General features: G+C 45.7%; 1 protein-coding gene across 8 annotated transcripts in view; it reads left to right on the plus strand.

Moving 5' to 3' along the window:
• The window catches only part of LOC115467294 (clathrin coat assembly protein AP180-like), a 330,594-nt gene that overhangs the window by 202,281 nt on the left and 110,002 nt on the right, over nt 1–18,311 (plus strand). For 6 of the 8 annotated variants that reach the window (XM_030199139.1, XM_030199144.1, XM_030199145.1 and 3 more), the window contains exons 11-12: nt 5,690–5,695; nt 16,137–16,164. In XM_030199139.1, the coding sequence (XP_030054999.1) occupies nt 5,690–5,695; nt 16,137–16,164 (34 nt within the window). The remainder of the gene's footprint in view (nt 1–5,689; nt 5,696–16,136; nt 16,165–18,311) is intronic. The other 2 variants (XM_030199140.1, XM_030199147.1) reach the window with 1 other exon arrangement.

The raw sequence follows: 18,311 nt of genomic DNA on the forward strand, positions 1-18,311 counted from the left end.
GAAATTCTGATCAATAAATTTTAAACAGCTTTTTATACGATCAGCTAGGAACTAAATGACTAGGATTATAGGATTTGGGAGGGGGGGGAGTGGAGACGTAGTGATTTAGTGGCTTAGGTCATATTTGCACCAGAGGCTTCAGTGGATGGTTACGGGGTCCATACTGCCTTTTGGGTTTGTCCCTATAATATTCCACAGGGGTAAGTACTATCCCTGTTATTGCTTAATTATTTTACACAGGGGCCATAGAGAGAGAGAGTAAGGTGACCAGATCTAAGTAATGTGGTTTGCTCTTGACCCGGCGATTGGAGCTGGAATAGAAGCTATTAACCTGGAAGGGACGGCATAGCTCAAGTACAATAAATATGAAATCAGTTTAGAAATATTTGTGGGTGATAGGAGCCCAGTCTAGAAACAGCAATTTATACTTCTGTACAGTAAAGGGTTTGGGGGTACGGATGGATGTATATTTGACCCTGGAGAAGTAGATCTCAATTATTCAAGTGCGTGCTAGTTATTAAGTTAGACTGTTCTACAGCTTAAGTTATTTTTTTGTCAGTGGGATAGTTGGTTAGTGGCTGAGGTTTTGGTACTGGGTAATTTGGATTATTGTAATTTTTTGCAGCAGGGTCACAAGAAGTCTTTTTGCTTGTTTAAAAATGGTGCAAAATACATCGGCCGTAATAGTGAGAGGGATGAAACAAGAGCTCACCAATCACCAGTACACAGACTTAGACGGTCTGTGCCGGGGCTGGTGGTTGGGAGGCGGGCTAGTGCTGGGCAGACTTATACAGTCTGTGCCGGGGCTGGTGGTTGGGAGGCGGGGCTAGTGCTGGGCAGACTTATATGGTCTGTGCCGGGGCTGGTGGTGGGAGGCGGGACTGGTAGTTGGGAGGTGGGGTAGTGCTGGGCAGACTTATACGGTCTGTGCCAGAGCTGGTGGTTGGGAGGCGGGGATAGTGCTGGGCAGACTTATACGGTCTGTGCCAGAGCTGGTGGTGGGAGGCGGGGCTGGTAGTTGGGAGGTGGGGATAGTGCTGGGCAGACTTATACGGTCTGTGCCAGAGCTGGTGGTTGGGAGGCGGGGCTACTGCTGGGCAGACTTATACAGTCTGTGCCGGGGCTGGTGGTTGGGAGGCGGGGCTAGTACTGGGCAGACTTATACAGTCTGTGCCGGGGCTGGTGGTGGGAGGCGGGACTGGTAGTTGGGAGGCGGGGATAGTGCTGGGCAGACTTATAGGGTCTGTGCCAGAGCTGGTGGTTGGGAGGCGGGGATAGGGCTGGCCAGACTTATACGGTCTGTGCCCTGAAGAGGACAGTACAAATAAAAAAGTAGCACATATGAATTTATCTTCTTGGGCAGACTGGATGGACCGTGCAGGTCTTTTTCTGCCATCATCTACTATGTTACTATGTTACTCAAAGCACTTCGAATTAAAATTCAGTCAGCCACCAGCAAAGTGCTCATTTTTACAATGCTGCGGATGTGGTGAGGCCAAGCTATTTTGCTAAATAAAGTGTTAGTTTCGAAAAGTCACCTTCGTTCATTGGACAGAGGGCTAATGCTGATCCCTAGAAAAGCTGAGGTTTCTTGGGAGAAAATGAGGCCTCGTTGGTGGAATTCTCTCCAAGAGAGGTGAAATGATGTACGCGTTGTTTCTTGTTCTGACACCAAGTTAAGATGTTCAGACTCGCGTATTTGACTGACAAGGTCCTGGTTGGAGATGGGGGGAGAGGGGTTTAATCAGTAGATCCGGTGAGATTGTTGAATTGTGTTGGTGAAGGTTGGAGGCACTTAAAAATTTGAAAGGGAGATTGAAATTAGCTTCAGGTTGTAAAATAGAGAAATGACACATTAAAATAAATAAATTTAGGAACAAAACCGAACTGCATTTAAATCATTTTTCATTTTTCCTTTACCTGGGTTATTTTCGGATGCCGCGTTTGGGTTTAATTACTTGCCTTTTTGAACTTGTGCTCTAGGGGAGTTTAAAATTCAGGTGCGGTAGGCATTTCCCTGTACAGTGGGGCTACTTATAGTGGAGGAGTAGACTAACAGCAGCAGACTGGGAACCAGGGGCGTAGCCAGACAACAGATTTTGGGTGGGTCTAGGCAAGAAGTGGGTGGGCACCAAGTGTTCTCTCCCCCTCACCACCACCGCCAAAAATATATCTCAATTGGCAGGAAAATGCTTCTTTCCACCATGGCAGTCTGCAGCAGGCACAGGTGCCGGTATCATGGAGAGTAGCGTTTTCGTTACCATCAGAGGGACGTCTTCAGCTGGCAGAGCTTAAGATCCCCACCAGCTACCGCTAAATGTGTGCTACTCTTGGGTGGGCCTGTGCTCTAAGTGGGTGCTGTGGCTACGCCACTGCTGGGTACCTGTGAAGTCGGGATTCAGATCCTATCAATGGTTCTTTTGACCTTGGGTAAATTACTCCATTTTTCTTGCTTAAGGTCCAACAGCCCTTTGGGACCACGGAAGTACTACTTCACCTGGATTTAATTCACCTTGAGCTACCAATTAAGGGGTAGATGCATCAAGCAAACGTAAAAAAATCAAAGCGTTAAAGGCCCTAACGATTTTTAAAAAACGAAGAATGCACCAAAAAAAAAAGTCACACATGCTCAGATCGGTATAGAAACGTACAATGTATCAAAGAATCACAATACACATCGTTAATCGGCCCCCAAATCATGCGCAGAGCAGCCAAGGGTTATGTTAGCTGCTCTGCGCATGCCACAAACAGTCAAAACACAGTCAAATCACAAGCACATGGCTCCCAAATCAAAACAAAAATAAAAAAAAAGGGTCGGGAGGGGGCAAGGGCGCTCATCAGGAGCGTCCTGTACGGACGGCCTTGCCCCCCCCCCCCGCTGCTCCCCACTTTCCGCCGCTCCCCCCACCCCGAAAAAGCAAAATTCAAGCAGCCCCTGCCCCCCTCCCTTCCTCACTACTCTCTCACCTCAGCTCCGCCTCCCGACATCCTCCGTCCTGTGCCCCGCCCCCTTTTGGGGTCGTCGCCGCCATTCCCCTCCTCCATCGGGCCCCCCTCCCTCTTACCGGGCCCGTGCAGCGCCTCTCTCCTCTGTCCGAAGGCGCTGCATGGGCAAGAAGACAGCTGATGCCTGCCTTCGCCCAGCTTCGATGGCGCGTCTTTCTCCTGCTGGGCCCGCCTCTGTCTGACGTCAGTAACCTACGTAGGTTACTGACGTCAGACAGGGGCGGGCCCAGCAGGAGAAAGACGCGCCATCGAAGCTGGGCGAAGGCAGGCATCAGCTGTCTTCTTGCCCGTGCAGCGCCTTCGGACAGAGGAGAGAGGCGCTGCACGGGCCCGGTAAGAGGGAGGGGGGCCCGATGGAGGAGGGGAATGGCGGCGACGACCCCAAAAGGGGGCGGGGCACAGGACGGAGGATGTCGGGAGGCGGAGCTGAGGTGAGAGAGTAGTGAGGAAGGGAGGGGGGCAGGGGCTGCTTGAATTTTGCTTTTTCGGGGTGGGGGAGCTGCGGAAAGTGGGGAGCAGCGGGGGGGGGGGGGCAAGGCCGTCTGTACAGGACGCTCCTGATGAGCGCCCTTGCCCCCTCCCGATCCTTTTTTTATTTTTATTTATTTATGTTTTTCTGACGTCCTTTGGACCAATCACAGCGCTTTTAGCTCTGCTAATGCGCTGGGATTGGCTCAAAGTTTGTTTATTTTTTTACTTAATGATTTTTCCTGGCACAGAGCTGTCCTAACGAGTGGTCCAGACCTCTCGTTAGATTTCCTGCCTTTTTCCTGCGTAAAGGCAATCGGAAAAGGTTAGTGCATGTCGTTTCAATGGGGTTTTCACACTAATTGCTCATCTCCATTCCGTTTTCGTTAGCTGCTGGCTTCCTCGGTAAAAGCCCTTTGATGCATGCAACGGATCAAATTTTCCTCGTTGGAGAGTCATTAAAGGCTCATTTAGCTTTAGTGCATCTGCCCCTAAATGACATACACTAAACCCAAATAAAATAAGTGCCTACGTGAGGTAGATGAGGGTGAAGTGACTTGCCCAAGACATGTTTCAGTTTGCTTCCACGTTCTCTGTGTTAACGTTCATGATGGGGGTGAGGAGTAAAAATGTGCTAACAAAACACACATGGAGTTTGCGATGCTTCAGTACTCTAATCTTGTTTTCTTTTCAATGAAAAATTGTTAAATCAAAACAATTGGTAGGACTAAATATGACCGCAGATAGAGGGCATGAAATGAGATTGAAGGGGGGCAGACTCAAGAAAAATGTCAGGAAGTATTTTTTCACGGAGAGGGTGGTGGATGCTTGGAATGGTGGCGAGGAAAACGGTAACAGAATTCAAACATGCGTGGGATAAGCATAAAGGAATCCTGATCAGAAGGAAGGGATCCTCAGGAGCTTAGCCTAGAATGGGTGGCAGAGACGGTTGGGAGGCGGGGCTAGTGCTGGGCAGACTTATACGGTCTGTGCCAGGGCTGGTGGTTGGGAGGCAGGGATAGTGCTGGGCAGACTTATACGGTCTGTGCCAGGGCTGGTGGTTGGGAGGCGGGGCTAGTGCTGGGCAGACTTATACGGTCTGTGCCAGAGCCGGTGGTGGGAGGCGGGGCTGGTGGTTAGGAGGCGGGGATAGTGCTGGGCAGACTTGTACGGTCTGTGCCCTGAAAAAGACAGGTACAAATCAAGGTAAGGTATACACAAAAAAACTAGCACATATGAGTTTATCTTGTTGGGCAGACTGGATGGACCGTGCAGGTCTTTTTCTGCCGTCATTTACTATGTTACTATGTTAGTTTAAATTGTTCTCTATACCATGAAAATACACTTGTTTCAATTCTTTGATGTTCTGCCAGACAGAACAAAATCTAAGGACTCCATAGGAGCCAACTTTTCAAAATTATTGGGGGTGCTAAGCCCAATGGAAATAACCCCTTCCAGAGTCGTAGCCAGGGGGGGCGCCAGGGGAGCGGCCGCTCCCCCAAACGGAGTTCTGCCGGCGCTGGCGCCTATTTTTTTTTTTTCAATGTGTTGCATTGAAAATGTGCTCTGGCACCGGCGGAAGTCCGCTCTCGCTCCCCCTGCGCCGTCAACCTGGCTCCGCTTCTGACCCCTTCCTTGGCACATACAAGGAACTTTCTCAATGTTGGGGGTGCTCAAGCACCCACAGAGCCGGCTGCTATGAAGGGCTCCTTTTGGAAAGCTACACTACCATGAGTGGCGCGCTGAAAGCAAAGAAGCCAATGGGAATAGAATCGATAGCGCAGCTTTGTAAAAGGAGCCCTAAATGAGGAGTGAGCTTAAAACCTAATGCTACCGCTTTCTAAAAGGGAAGTAGCCCAGCAGTAGTTCCCACCCCCCAGCACATACCATTTCTGGCACGTCATTTGTAGCGCCTGTGATTGGGTAGTGCGGGAGCCCTTACTGCCACCTCAGTGGGTGGCGGTAAGCGCTCCCACCCAAAATGGGCGAGCGGCAAGTGCTTCACTTGCCACACATCCATTTCTTTTTTTTTTTTTAATGTGTTAAGAGGGGGCCTCAGCACGCGTGGAAACCACGCAGCGAGGCCAGCGCAGGCCCCATTTTGCCGCACCTTCCAAAAAGGACCCCTTAGTGAGAAGTGTATTGCTTAGCTTTGAACTTGGCCTTGTTTGATGGTATTTTAACTTTTTTTTTTTATGCTGCTTGGGAAATAAAGTGAAGGGTGAGTATTATAGTTATTTGTCTCGCATGCAAATCAGACCTTAAAAAAAAATAATCGTATGTTAATATATTTATAAAATCAAGTAATGGTGAATTAAAATAATTAGAATGTTAACTGAAAGCATGAATTTGTGCACGTACCACATCATGACGTCAGTGTATTTATATTTGTTTATCGCATTACTGCCATTTTCCAAAAAAATTAAAATGCGTTCTTTGGATGTAATCTTAGATTGTGCCTCAGTAGCATAGCCAGACACCGATTTAGGGCGGGCCTGCGATTAAAGGTGGTAGGCCAAAACTTTCATGTCCTCCTCCACTCCCCAACTAATTTCTATCTCCCTTCCCGGCACCCCCCTCCCCCCCCCTCCCCCCCAACCAATGAAATATCTGTGTTGGCAGTGATCCCCAAGCCCTGCCAGACAGAGACTTCCTTCCAGTCAAACAAGCTTACTTCTTGGTTGTCTGCCAACACTGTCCCTAAGCCACTGGTGCCAGCTGCCGCCCTTCGCGTGTTCTCAGTTTCACGCATGCGCACAGTGCCGGAGCCTGCAGCTGGCAGCAGCAGCTTGGGGACAGTGTCGGCAGCCACAAAAAAGGAAGCTTGTTTGGTGGGGAGGAGGTCTTCGGCTGGTGGGGCTTAGGGATCCCCCGCCAGCCACGCTAAAAGAGATGACATTTTGGGTGGGCCCAGGCCCACCCATGGCTACGCCAGTGTTCTGCCTTATCAATGAAGTCTCACCTTAAAACTATTTTTAAGTCTTGCCAGTTTTCGAACAGTAGTTCAGGCCTTCATTTTTCCGTTATTTAATCATTGTAACGGACCTTTGGGGGGGGGGGGGGGGGGGCTGCCTCGGAAATCATTATGTGCCCTTCAGGTTGCACAGAATGCTTCTGCATGCCTGAGTAAACTTTCCCGTTTTGTACATATTACACGGTCTTATTTCAACCTATTGAATTTAGGATTCATTTTTAAAATTCTTACTTTGATTTACAGCTTTGCACGATGAGGCCCCTTCTTGTATTTGCTCTCTCGAAAATGTATAATGGACACACCCATTACGTTTTGCATTACTTGAGATGCCTTCTTTCAGATACACTGAGTTTGACATCTATCGAGAGTCTTTGAGTTTTCAGGACCGATCCTCGGGAACGCTATCCCAGACACAGCTTGTTCTGTACCAGCTTTTCTGGAGTTAAGGAAGTTTCTTCAGACACATTTTTTCCAGCAGTTGCAGCACAAATATAGTAAAGAAACAAATTTGCCACTGTTATTTTTATTTTAGATGGCTGATTTAAGAATGTATTTTAATTTTATTTTCATTGTTTATATATGTTTGGTTGAAATCCACCTAGATTTGGAGATAGTACAGGATATAATGATTTTTTATATAAAGAAATGGTGCTGTTGCGTTCATTCATTGGTGAGTCTGTTGCGAACACACGCCCTGTCTCCTCAGTGTGGACTCCAGAGTAAGGCTTGGAACGTACTTAAAGCACAGGAACGAGGTTTGGTAGACGCCGAAACTGAGGCTTTTGAAGTTCAAGCATATTCTGTAATCGGCGCCTAAATCTAGGTACCGATTATAGAATACGTTTAGTTGATATCTCAACGCCTAAATCTATGCTCATCCATTTACATCCACGAAAATGTGGCCTAAATCCCAGCGCAAAGATTTACGCGCACTGGGCCATATTGGGTAGTGACATGCATAATTTTCGGAACGCCCACCAAATGCCTAATTTTGTGCCCGTAACATGCCCCTTTTTTGCCTGCGCTTTAGAAGTTTGACGCACTTTGTTACAGAATACGCTTAGTGAGTTGTGCGCCTAAATTTTATTTAGTGCTAATTATTGCTTGCTAAGCCAATTAAGCTGCGCACGCTGTTATAGAATCCATGCCGATTTCGGCATGGGTCTCTAGGCGCACTATATAGAATCCGAGGGAAAGTGACAGCCAGAGGGCTCACAGTTGGAAGCTTTCGCTGTCAAAAATTCCTGGCTATGCTACTGGCTGCATTAGTTTTTTTTTATTATTTACTGTTCGCTTTATGACGGCTTCCCCTTCTGTAACACCATTTAGGTGCCATGTTGCTGTGGGTAGTGAGCATGTTCTATAAGAAGACTTAGGCGCGTAAGAGTCCTTATAGAATACTAGCGTAATCCAGTGGCGTAGCTACGTGGGGCCAGGGGGGCCTGGGCCCCCATAGATTTGGCCCTGGACCCCCCTGCCGCTGTCGCCTGCCTTTGCTGGCAGGGGACCCCAACACCCGCCAGCCGAGGTCCTCTTCTTCCCGCATGTTGTACATGCAGGACGTCAGGAACAGAAGGAAGCATTTTGGGGGAAGAAGAAGACCTCGACTGGCGGGGGTTGGGGTCCTCCGCCAGCAAAGGCAGGTGACGGCGGGTTGGCGGTGGGAAAGGGGGGTCGAGAGGGTCGGCGGCAGGGTCGGAAATGGCAGGGGGGGTCAGCGGTGCTGAGGTGGGGGGGGCTAAAATGTGCCCCCTCACCTCAGGCTCTGGATCCCCCTCCCGCCGGTCTGGCTACGCCCATGGCATAATCCCGCCTAAATGAAGGTGCAAACATTTACGACAGGTCTATGGTTTTGCATAAATGTTAGCACCTAATTTACATGCACAACATAATTATTAAGTTGCTCATGTAAGTGTTAATCTCGTCCTTGAACACCCCTCAAACAATTATGCGCTATGCCATTTTAGCCTGTAGATATACATTGGTGCTCGGCTGTGCTGCTGACATTTATGCACGTAAGTACCCATATGGATGGCCGTATTCTATAAATTTAAAAGTACAGAAAGAGATTAATTTAGGTGACCTTTTATAGAATGAGGGGGTTAGTGTCTACAGATCAGTTTTCTCCTGCAGTATTTTGAGATGAGTAGCTTAGTGAATTTTGTTTTTTTTAACTTAATATTTTGCATTCTCTACTGATGTACATTTGTTATATATTAAATGGCAGACTTGGTACTAACATCTAATATTTTAAGGGAAGTTGTGCTTCTTTGTGTTGCATAATTATTTGGGGTTTTTTTTTAGTTACTTCAGATTTGATACCGTTTTGAACTAAAGATACTAAATGTGGAATAGGAACATCCTGGTTTTATGTTAGTAAATTAGATTTTGTTGCCAACCAAGGATCTAAGAATGTAGATGTGGATAACTTTCTTTTGTTTGGAGGGGGGGCGCTTTTTTGTGATTTTCATGTTGCGTTTGGTTACTGCCTGGCTGTTTAGGTTTTATGATGATTTTGAATGTACTTGGATTTGTGGGAGAAATTTGTACCTTTTTGCATTCTGTTCTTAAAGGCTAGAAAATACTTATTGTAAGAAATGAAAGGTGCCCAGACCATGTTGTGTTATGTGGTGTAAAGTTAATTTCAATCTTCCCCAGAGGGTTTACTTGTCCTTTCAAATGTATTTAACTCAAGCTTGCTACAGATGCTGGCTGGGGGGGGGGGGGTCGAGGATGTGTATTTTTTTATGGTGAATTTATCCCTCCCAATATGGTGGTCCACCCACCAATACCCAGGATCACCCAAGGCTGCATCAGTTTGCTCTTTATTAGATACCTTATCAAGTATTTGTATAATTAGTAGATCAGTGATATCTCATTGGGAGTACAAAATATTGCTACACAAAATTACCTCTATATCTGAGACAGAAACAAAAAAAAGGCAAAGATCTGCCACAGAAATGGCAAATCAAAAGAAAAAAAGCAGATCAAAAAAAGACAAAAAAATAGAACAGGATACCGGGTAACAGAAGAAGTGGTTTATTACAAGTTACCCGACGTAGCCACGTTTCGCCCTCAGGCTGCGTCAGGGGTAAAAAAACTAATAGGGGTAAAAAGCAAAGTGAGCCCCTAAAAGTAGTCCTACAACCACCTTACATAAGTGCTTCCCAAGCTTACTCAGCAAACTTCACAATGCTATGTTGACTGGCAGCATTATGCCACGTCGGGTAACTTGTAATAAACCACTTCTTCTGTTACCCTCCTGTTCTATTTTTTTGTCTTTTTTGATCTGCTTTTTTTCTTTTGATTTCTCTATATCTGAGACTCCAAAGAATATACAAGCAACATGTACAATCAATTGCTTATGGGAATACAGTACCACAGCTACACATAGGTGTTCTCTGGGTCTGTTTTATTTAGGGTCTTTTTCGCCCTCACCCCAAATTACCAGCTAAAGCCAATTAGTAGATATAAAAAACTCAAGGCTACTTATGAGAAAGCAATGGGATTACTTGCCAATTCAGTTACAATTGATTGGTTTCTCATGAGACAGAGCAGCCCTGCTTACACAAAGGTACTGGCTGTGACTGTCTCTCTCCATTGAAGCAGGAAGTGCACCCATTTTTATGTGTCCATTCTGGATGACAGTAATTACTCATAGTTAATACCTTAGTGACCAAATATGGTAACATTTACCGCACACGTGCTTGGCTTTTTTTATCATTGCTCGGAAAGCTTGGTCATCTTCTTGCAAGACCACTCAGTTGTACATTTTTTTTACCATATCTTTCTGGGTGTAACTGACTCTGCCCTGTTGTTAGACTGCACCATCCTTTTATTGAGGTTTTTGCACCCAAGCCCCTTCCTCATTTTGCTGCATGAAGATGTCCCAACAGCTCAGGAGCTTTACAGTAACTTCAGTTACAGGCCTGTAAGGTTTTCTGTCATTTTAGATCCTGAACCAAAGTCAGACTATAATAATAATATACAGATGGTTGGGATATGGGTAACCTTGGGATGGGGGAAAAGACTGACCATCACCATGCTCTAGTGCAGTGATGGGCAACCTTTTGAGTTTGGTGTGTCAAAATTCGCCAAAAAACCGAGCATAACTCGGGTGGTGTGTCACTTCGAGAAAAATCACTGCTACTAGGACCGCCCCCGGGCCCCCCCTACCGCCCACCCGAGGTCGCTGGGCCCCCCCCTCCACCCGCTACCGGGCCCAGAACTAACCTTAAAGCCTCCTTTCACGTCGCAGCAAGCAGCAGCAGGGCAGACCTCTCCTCCTTCCTTCTGTGCTCCGCCCTCGCGGATGTTACGTCAGGCGAGGGCGGGACACGGAAGGAAGGAGTGGCCTGCCCTGCTGCTGCTTGCTGCGATGTGAAAGGAGGCTTTAAGGTTAGTTTCCGGGAGCGAGGAGGGAGGGCGGATCACACTGCGGCGGCGCCGCGTGTCAGTGCTGACACACGTGTCATAGGTTCGCCATCAGGGCTCTAGTGTCTAGTCCTCCATGGCATTCATTTGCAACAGAGTTGAGTTTGGGGCAGCTGATGAATACAAGTGTCAAGGCAGTGGCATAGCCAGACAGCAAATTTGGGGTGAAAAACCAGGAAGAATGGGTGGGCAGAAACATTCTTTCCCCCCCCCCCCTCCCCCGTCCTAACGCCACCTTAAAATTAAATAACTTAGTTGTTGGGCTTCCCATGCCCTGCCAGCTGAAGATGTTGGCGGGCAGCCCGATCGCCCCTCATGGCAGCAGCAACAGCATTCCCAGCCATATATATAATTAAGAGGTAAATGTCTAGAAGGGAATGAGGCTCTGCTATTCACAACTATTTTTTCTTTCGAACACAGCATGTAAAATATTAGGCCCCACCCCCACCCCCAATTAACCTTTTCAGCCTCAAATTTATCTGCTACAGTATGGAAACAAGTTAAATATTTCTCGGTTGCTTTTCCTGCGTTGTGGCTGAAATGCTGATTTAGTTATTTTTATTTATTTGCTGCATTTGTACCCCACATATTCCCACCTATTTGCAGGCTCAATGTGTCTTACACTATGTTGCAAAAGGTATAATCATAAACAGAGTAAGAGGTATGGTCTAATTTAACATATTACTGTGTAAGAAATGAGGTAGATAGGTCAGTAGAATTATTTACATAACACAAAATAAAACAGGTAAGATATAACGACCAATAGTGATAATGTGATTAACATAATCAAATTAGAAGGGATCAGTATTAGTTGGTTTAGATGTAGAATGGAATCAAGTCATTAAGTAGGATTCTTCTTATTATTATTATTTAAGACGAGTGCCCCTGAATTACACCCCTGGGCTCCCCACTTCCTTTGATGATTTCTATTCCTTTATTTATTTATCGGGATTTATTAACAGCCTTTATGAAGAGATTCACCCAAGTCGATGTGCAGCAGGTACAGTTTAGCATAAAATTTACAATCTTGTTAACAGCCTAACAATCGTAAAATAACCAAGAATAAACATAAATTCCAGAAATGAGGTAAACTTGAAAAAAGTAGATTGAAACCTAATAGAACTACCGTGAAACAGTATCAAAAATATACACTTTTAACAGCACTGGAATTCAAATACCAGAGAATATAATACAATGTTAGCATAATACTAATGATATTCCTTGAAACTGGAATATATAAAGGGGCTCAGTTTCGAAACAGAGAAATCACACATAATGGCAGACGGACTTTTTTCACAAAAACATCCAAATCGCTATTTTCAAAACTCATTTTAAAGACATTTTTCTATGCAGTTTGCCTACATGTCAAGGGAGGGGAGGTGTTGGAGGTGTGGTTTTGGCGGGACTGGGGCAGGCTTAGGATTTGGACATTTTTCTGTGACGATAGAACATTGTAAAAACATCCAGGACAAAAAAAAATACCGTATTTTTCGGACTATAAGACGCACCGGACCATAAGACGCACCTAGGTTTTAGAGGAGGGAAATAGGAAAAAAAAATTTTTCCTTTTTCCCTCCTCTAAAACCTAGGTGCTCCGGTGCGTCTTGTCCGAATCCCTCCCTCCGAGTTCGAGATCGCCCTCCCCTCGGCCCTGTCACCACATCTCTCTACTCACGTCACACGATCTTCCCTGGTGGTCTAGTGACGTCGGGGCAGGAAAGAGAATTGAAGTCTCGGCTGCCATTTTGAATCTCGCCGAGACCGTCAGGCTGCATACAGGAGGATGGAGAGCAGCGCGCTGGGCAGGAAAGAGGGGGCTCTTTCCTGCCCCGACGTCACTAGACCACCAGGGAAGATCGCGTGAGTAGGGAGAAGTGGTGACAGGGCCGGGGGGGAGGGCGATCCCGAACTCGGAGGGAGGGAGGGCGGGCGATCAGGCAGGCAGGTGATCCCGAACTCGGAGGGAGGGAAATCTCTACCTTCGGACTATAAGACGCACCCCCCATTTTCCTCCCAAATTTGGGGGGGAAAAAGTGTGTCTTATAGTCCGAAAAATACATAAGTACATAAGTACATAAGTAGTGCCATACTGGGAAAGACCAAAGGTCCATCTAGCCCAGCATCCTGTCACCGACAGTGGCCAATCCAGGTCAAGGGCACCTGGCACGCTCCCCAAACGTAAAAACATTCCAGACAAGTTATACCTAAAAATGCGGAATTTTTCCAAGTCCATTTAATAGCGGTCTATGGACTTGTCCTTTAGGAATCTATCTAACCCCTTTTTAAACTCCGTCAAGCTAACCACCCGTACCACGTTCTCCGGCAACGAATTCCAGAGTCTAATTACACGTTGGGTGAAGAAAAATTTTCTCCGATTCGTTTTAAATTTACCACACTGTAGCTTCAACTCATGCCCTCTAGTCCTAGTATTTTTGGATAGCGTGAACAGTCGCTTCACATCCACCCGATCCATTCCACTCATTATTTTATACACTTCTATCATATCTCCCCTCAGCCGTCTCTTCTCCAAGCTGAAAAGCCCTAGCCTTCTCAGCCTCTCTTCGTAGGAAAGTCGTCCCATCCCCACTATCATTTTCGTCGCCCTTCGCTGTACCTTTTCTAATTCTACTATATCTTTTTTGAGATACGGAGACCAGTACTGAACACAATACTCCAGGTGCGGTCGCACCATGGAGCGATACAACGGCATTATAACATCCGCACACCTGGACTCCATACCCTTCCTAATAACACCCAACATTCTATTCGCTTTCCTTGCCGCAGCAGCACACGGTAGGATGTTTTTGGCTAGACCTGTTTCAATAATAATTAAGTGCCACAAAAGGTGCCCAAATGATCAGATGAGATATCAGGAGGGATAAAGGCTTGACCCCCCCCCCCCTAATTCCCAAGTGGTCCTCCCATCCTCCTAAGAGGTGAAAGTGACGGTACATACCAGGCTGTATGAGAGCTTCAGGCATAATGGCCATTCTTGTTGGAGCAGCAAGCAGGTCCCAGGCCCGTTTCCCACTCTAACTGGTACGTTTGTGGTAGAAAGTGTGAGTGCCCCAAAAACCACAAAGTACCTACTGAACCCAAATATAGGTGACACCTGCAGACATAGTAACATAGTAGATGATGGCAGAGAAAGACCTTACGCTCCATCCAGTCTGCCCAACAAGATTAAACTCGTATGTGCTACTTTATGTGTATACCTGACTTTGATTTGTATCTGCCATTTTCAGGGCACAGACCATAGAAGTCTGCCCAGCACTAGCCCCGCCTCCCACCACCGGCTCTGCCACCCAATCTCCGCTAAGCTTCTGAGGATCCATTCCTTCTGAACAGGATTCCTTTATGTTTATCCCACGCATTTTTGAATTCCGTTACCGTTTTCATGTCCACCACCTCCCTCGGGAGGGCATTCCAAGCATCCACCACTCTCTCCGTGAAATAATACTTCCTGACAGTTTTCTTGAGTCTGCCCCCCCTTCAATCTCATTTCATGTCCTCTAGTTCTACCGCCTTCCCATCTATGGAAAAGGTTCGTTTGCAGATTAATACTTTTCAAATATTTGAACGTCTGTATCATATCACCACTGTTTCTCCTTTCCTCCAGGGTATACATGTTCAGGTCAGTGAGTCTCTCCTCACATGTCTTGTAACGCAAATCCCATACCTTTTTTGTAGCTTTTCTTTGCACCGTTTCAATTCTTTGTACATCCTTAGCAAGATACGGCCTCCAAAACTGAACGCAATACTCCAGGTGGGGCCTCACCAACGACTTATACAGGGGCATCAACACCTCCTTTCTTCTGCTGGTCACACCTCTCTCTATACAGCCTAGCAACCTATTGTAGTGGTGGTCTTTTGGGTACAGTACATTGTTTTGCTAGTCCTGGAGGGCTCATCCTACAATTATAAGGGGATTGTGATGTGATGTGTACCTGGGACATTTTTTGTCAAGTTTATGCCCCCTAGGCTGCCCCACTGCTGTGCAGGGATGTCTGTGTGGCCCCGTCTAGTAGGCCTGCTGGCTCCCAGACATCCCAGTGGCTTTTTTTAATGTGTTTTTCCCTTGGACTTTTTTTGTTGTTGTTTTGAAAATGACCCTTAAAGATGCACTGAGCACAAAAACATCTAAACTAGGGTGATTTCAAACCAACAAGATAAAGACGCTTTTCTGGTTTGAAAATGACTGTGTTTTGGTAGTGGATTTTTTGATGTTTTGATTTGGATATCATATCAAAAATGCCCCTCCACAATTCTTATTCCTGGATGTATGGATTTAATGACGGGGGAAAAGTCAAACCTAGATTACATCCGTGTAATTGTAAAGACTTACAGCTCTTATGTGGTTCTGGGGATCCCTCTAGTAATAGTCTTAATAAATGTGTTTGTTAATTAGAAATGGTAAGTTTGCATTGAAACCTTGATTTTGGATATTTGTTAGAATCCCATAGAGTAGTCTTCCCAAACTGTAATCCAAGTCTGAATCTGGCATTTTGTTGTAAAATTAAGCTGGGCCTTAAGCGACAGATGTTTAAATATGATTTGTTTTATTTAATCTTCGCTTAAAGTTCATACTTGGGTTTTGCTTGATTCGTTGCTCGTATGAGAAATATTTGTACTTCTATGAACATTTCTTGACTTTTTTGTTTTTGTTTTTTTTTTTTGTGTTAAGAAATATGCTACATTTATTTTCTTTCTTGAATCTCTGTTTAGCAATGTAAATACTTTTTTTTCTTAGGTTCTTTTTTCTTTTTTTCTGTGGTAGGTGAAGCTTAGCTGAAATTGGGTGGCGGAGCAGTTGGGGAGAAGAGGGGGTGGTGGTTGGGAGGCGAGGATAGAGGAGAGGGCAGACTTATACGGTCTGTACCAGAGCCGATGATGGGAGGCGGGACTGGTGGTTGGGAGGCGGGAAATACTGCTGGGCAGACTTATACGGTGTGTGCCCTGAAAAGGACAGGTACAAATTCAAGGTAAGGTATACACATATGAGTTTGTCTTGGGCAGACTGGATGGACCATACAGGTCTTTTTCTGCCGTCATCTACTATGTTACTATGTAACATGTTTCTGTTTTAACTTACAAAGATATTCTTTATAAATGCAACTTTTGAACTAGAGAACTGGTTTTGAAACATAATTCTGATCATCAGTAACATTTCCACATATGGAAATCCATTTTTCATGTGCATTTTTTTTATATGTGACAACAAATTGAATTCAATGTTTATTGCTTAACTTTTCAGATCTGGTGCTCCTTCTCCAATGAGCAAGGTAATTGTGTTTTATGTACCAGTATTGCGTCCGTATTGGCGTCCATAGCATGCAGGCTAGCTCTGAAAAAGTTAGGTGGCAACCATGGGGATATCGGGGTTCACACCACTAAGGAGGTATTGTGCCTTCACTAGTGGCCCAGGAAGTAGCACTGTGGCAGGAGAGAGACCACACAAAGTGTGGCGGTGCACGAGATCCCCACGAAAAAAAGTCAGGTTTAAAATAGAGAAGCTGTGGGGAAGGTAGGCTCTTTCCAAACAGAGAGAGAGACGTATGATTAAAAAAAAGTTTATTGGTAACATCGAAAAAAGTATGACTCAATTTCGGCGCCGAAGCACCTTCTTCAGGAGTCTTATGATGTAATATGATGTTGAATTCCAACTAAATATAAGGTACAGTGGGACCACAGTCCTCTGCAGCTCCAAAGGCATTTTCTTAAATGCTAATGTCGAAAAAGTTTCAGATTCATTTGTTTTTTGTCAATATGGAAAAAACAATGTGAATAATTACAAATATTCTGTCTGTTTAAATTCACGCATTGATCATTTCAGTATTGAGGAATTTAACTGTTAGCTGTCCATTCTATTTATACCTTCAAAACTGGCATCAAGTCATTTTATGTGGCTTAAAAAGGCATTCATGAAATTGTGACATACAGTGGTGGAAATAAGTATTTGATCCCTTGCTGATTTTGTAAGTTTGCCCACTGACAAAGACATGAGCAGCCCATAATTGAAGGGTAGGTTATTGGTAACAGTGAGAGATAGCACATCCCAAATTAAATCCGGAAAATCACATTGTGGAAAGTATATGAATTTATTTGCATTCTGCAGAGGGAAATAAGTATTTGATCCCCCACCAACCAGTAAGAGATCTGGCCCCTACAGACCAGGTAGATGCTCCAAATCAACTCGTTACCTGCATGACAGACAGCTGTCGGCAATGGTCACCTGTATGAAAGACACCTGTCCACAGACTCAGTGAATCAGTCAGACTCTAACCTCTACAAAATGGCCAAGAGCAAGGAGCTGTCTAAGGATGTCAGGGACAAGATCATACACCTGCACAAGGCTGGAATGGGCTACAAAACCATCAGTAAGACGCTGGGCGAGAAGGAGACAACTGTTGGTGCCATAGTAAGAAAATGGAAGAAGTACAAAATGACTGTCAATCGACAAAGATCTGGGGCTCCACGCAAAATCTCACCTCGTGGGGTATCCTTGATCATGAGGAAGGTTAGAAATCAGCCTACAACTACAAGGGGGGAACTTGTCAATGATCTCAAGGCAGCTGGGACCACTGTCACCACGAAAACCATTGGTAACACATTACGACATAACGGATTGCAATCCTGCAGTGCCCGCAAGGTCCCCCTGCTCCGGAAGGCACATGTGACGGCCCGTCTGAAGTTTGCCAGTGAACACCTGGATGATGCCGAGAGTGATTGGGAGAAGGTGCTGTGGTCAGATGAGACAAAAATTGAGCTCTTTGGCATGAACTCAACTCGCCGTGTTTGGAGGAAGAGAAATGCTGCCTATGACCCAAAGAACACCGTCCCCACTGTCAAGCATGGAGGTGGAAATGTTATGTTTTGGGGGTGTTTCTCTGCTAAGGGCACAGGACTACTTCACCGCATCAATGGGAGAATGGATGGGGCCATGTACCGTACAATTCTGAGTGACAACCTCCTTCCCTCCGCCAGGGCCTTAAAAATGGGTCGTGGCTGGGTCTTCTAGCACGACAATGACCCAAAACATACAGCCAAGGCAACAAAGGAGTGGCTCAGGAAGAAGCACATTAGGGTCATGGAGTGGCCTAGCCAGTCACCAGACCTTAATCCCATTGAAAACTTATGGAGGGAGCTGAAGCTGCGAGTTGCCAAGCGACAGCCCAGAAAATGATTTAGAGATGATCTGCAAAGAGGAGTGGACCAAAATTCCTCCTGACATGTGTGCAAACCTCATCATCAACTACAGAAGACGTCTGACCGCTGTGCTTGCCAACAAGGGTTTTGCCACCAAGTATTAGGTCTTGTTTGCCAGAGGGATTAAATACTTATTTCCCTCTGCAGAATGCAAATAAATTCATATACTTTCCACAATGTGATTTTCCGGATTTAATTTGTGATGTGCTATCTCTCACTGTTA

This window comes from Microcaecilia unicolor, chromosome 3, assembly GCF_901765095.1.
Source record: "Microcaecilia unicolor chromosome 3, aMicUni1.1, whole genome shotgun sequence".
Lineage (NCBI taxonomy): Eukaryota > Metazoa > Chordata > Amphibia > Gymnophiona > Siphonopidae > Microcaecilia > Microcaecilia unicolor.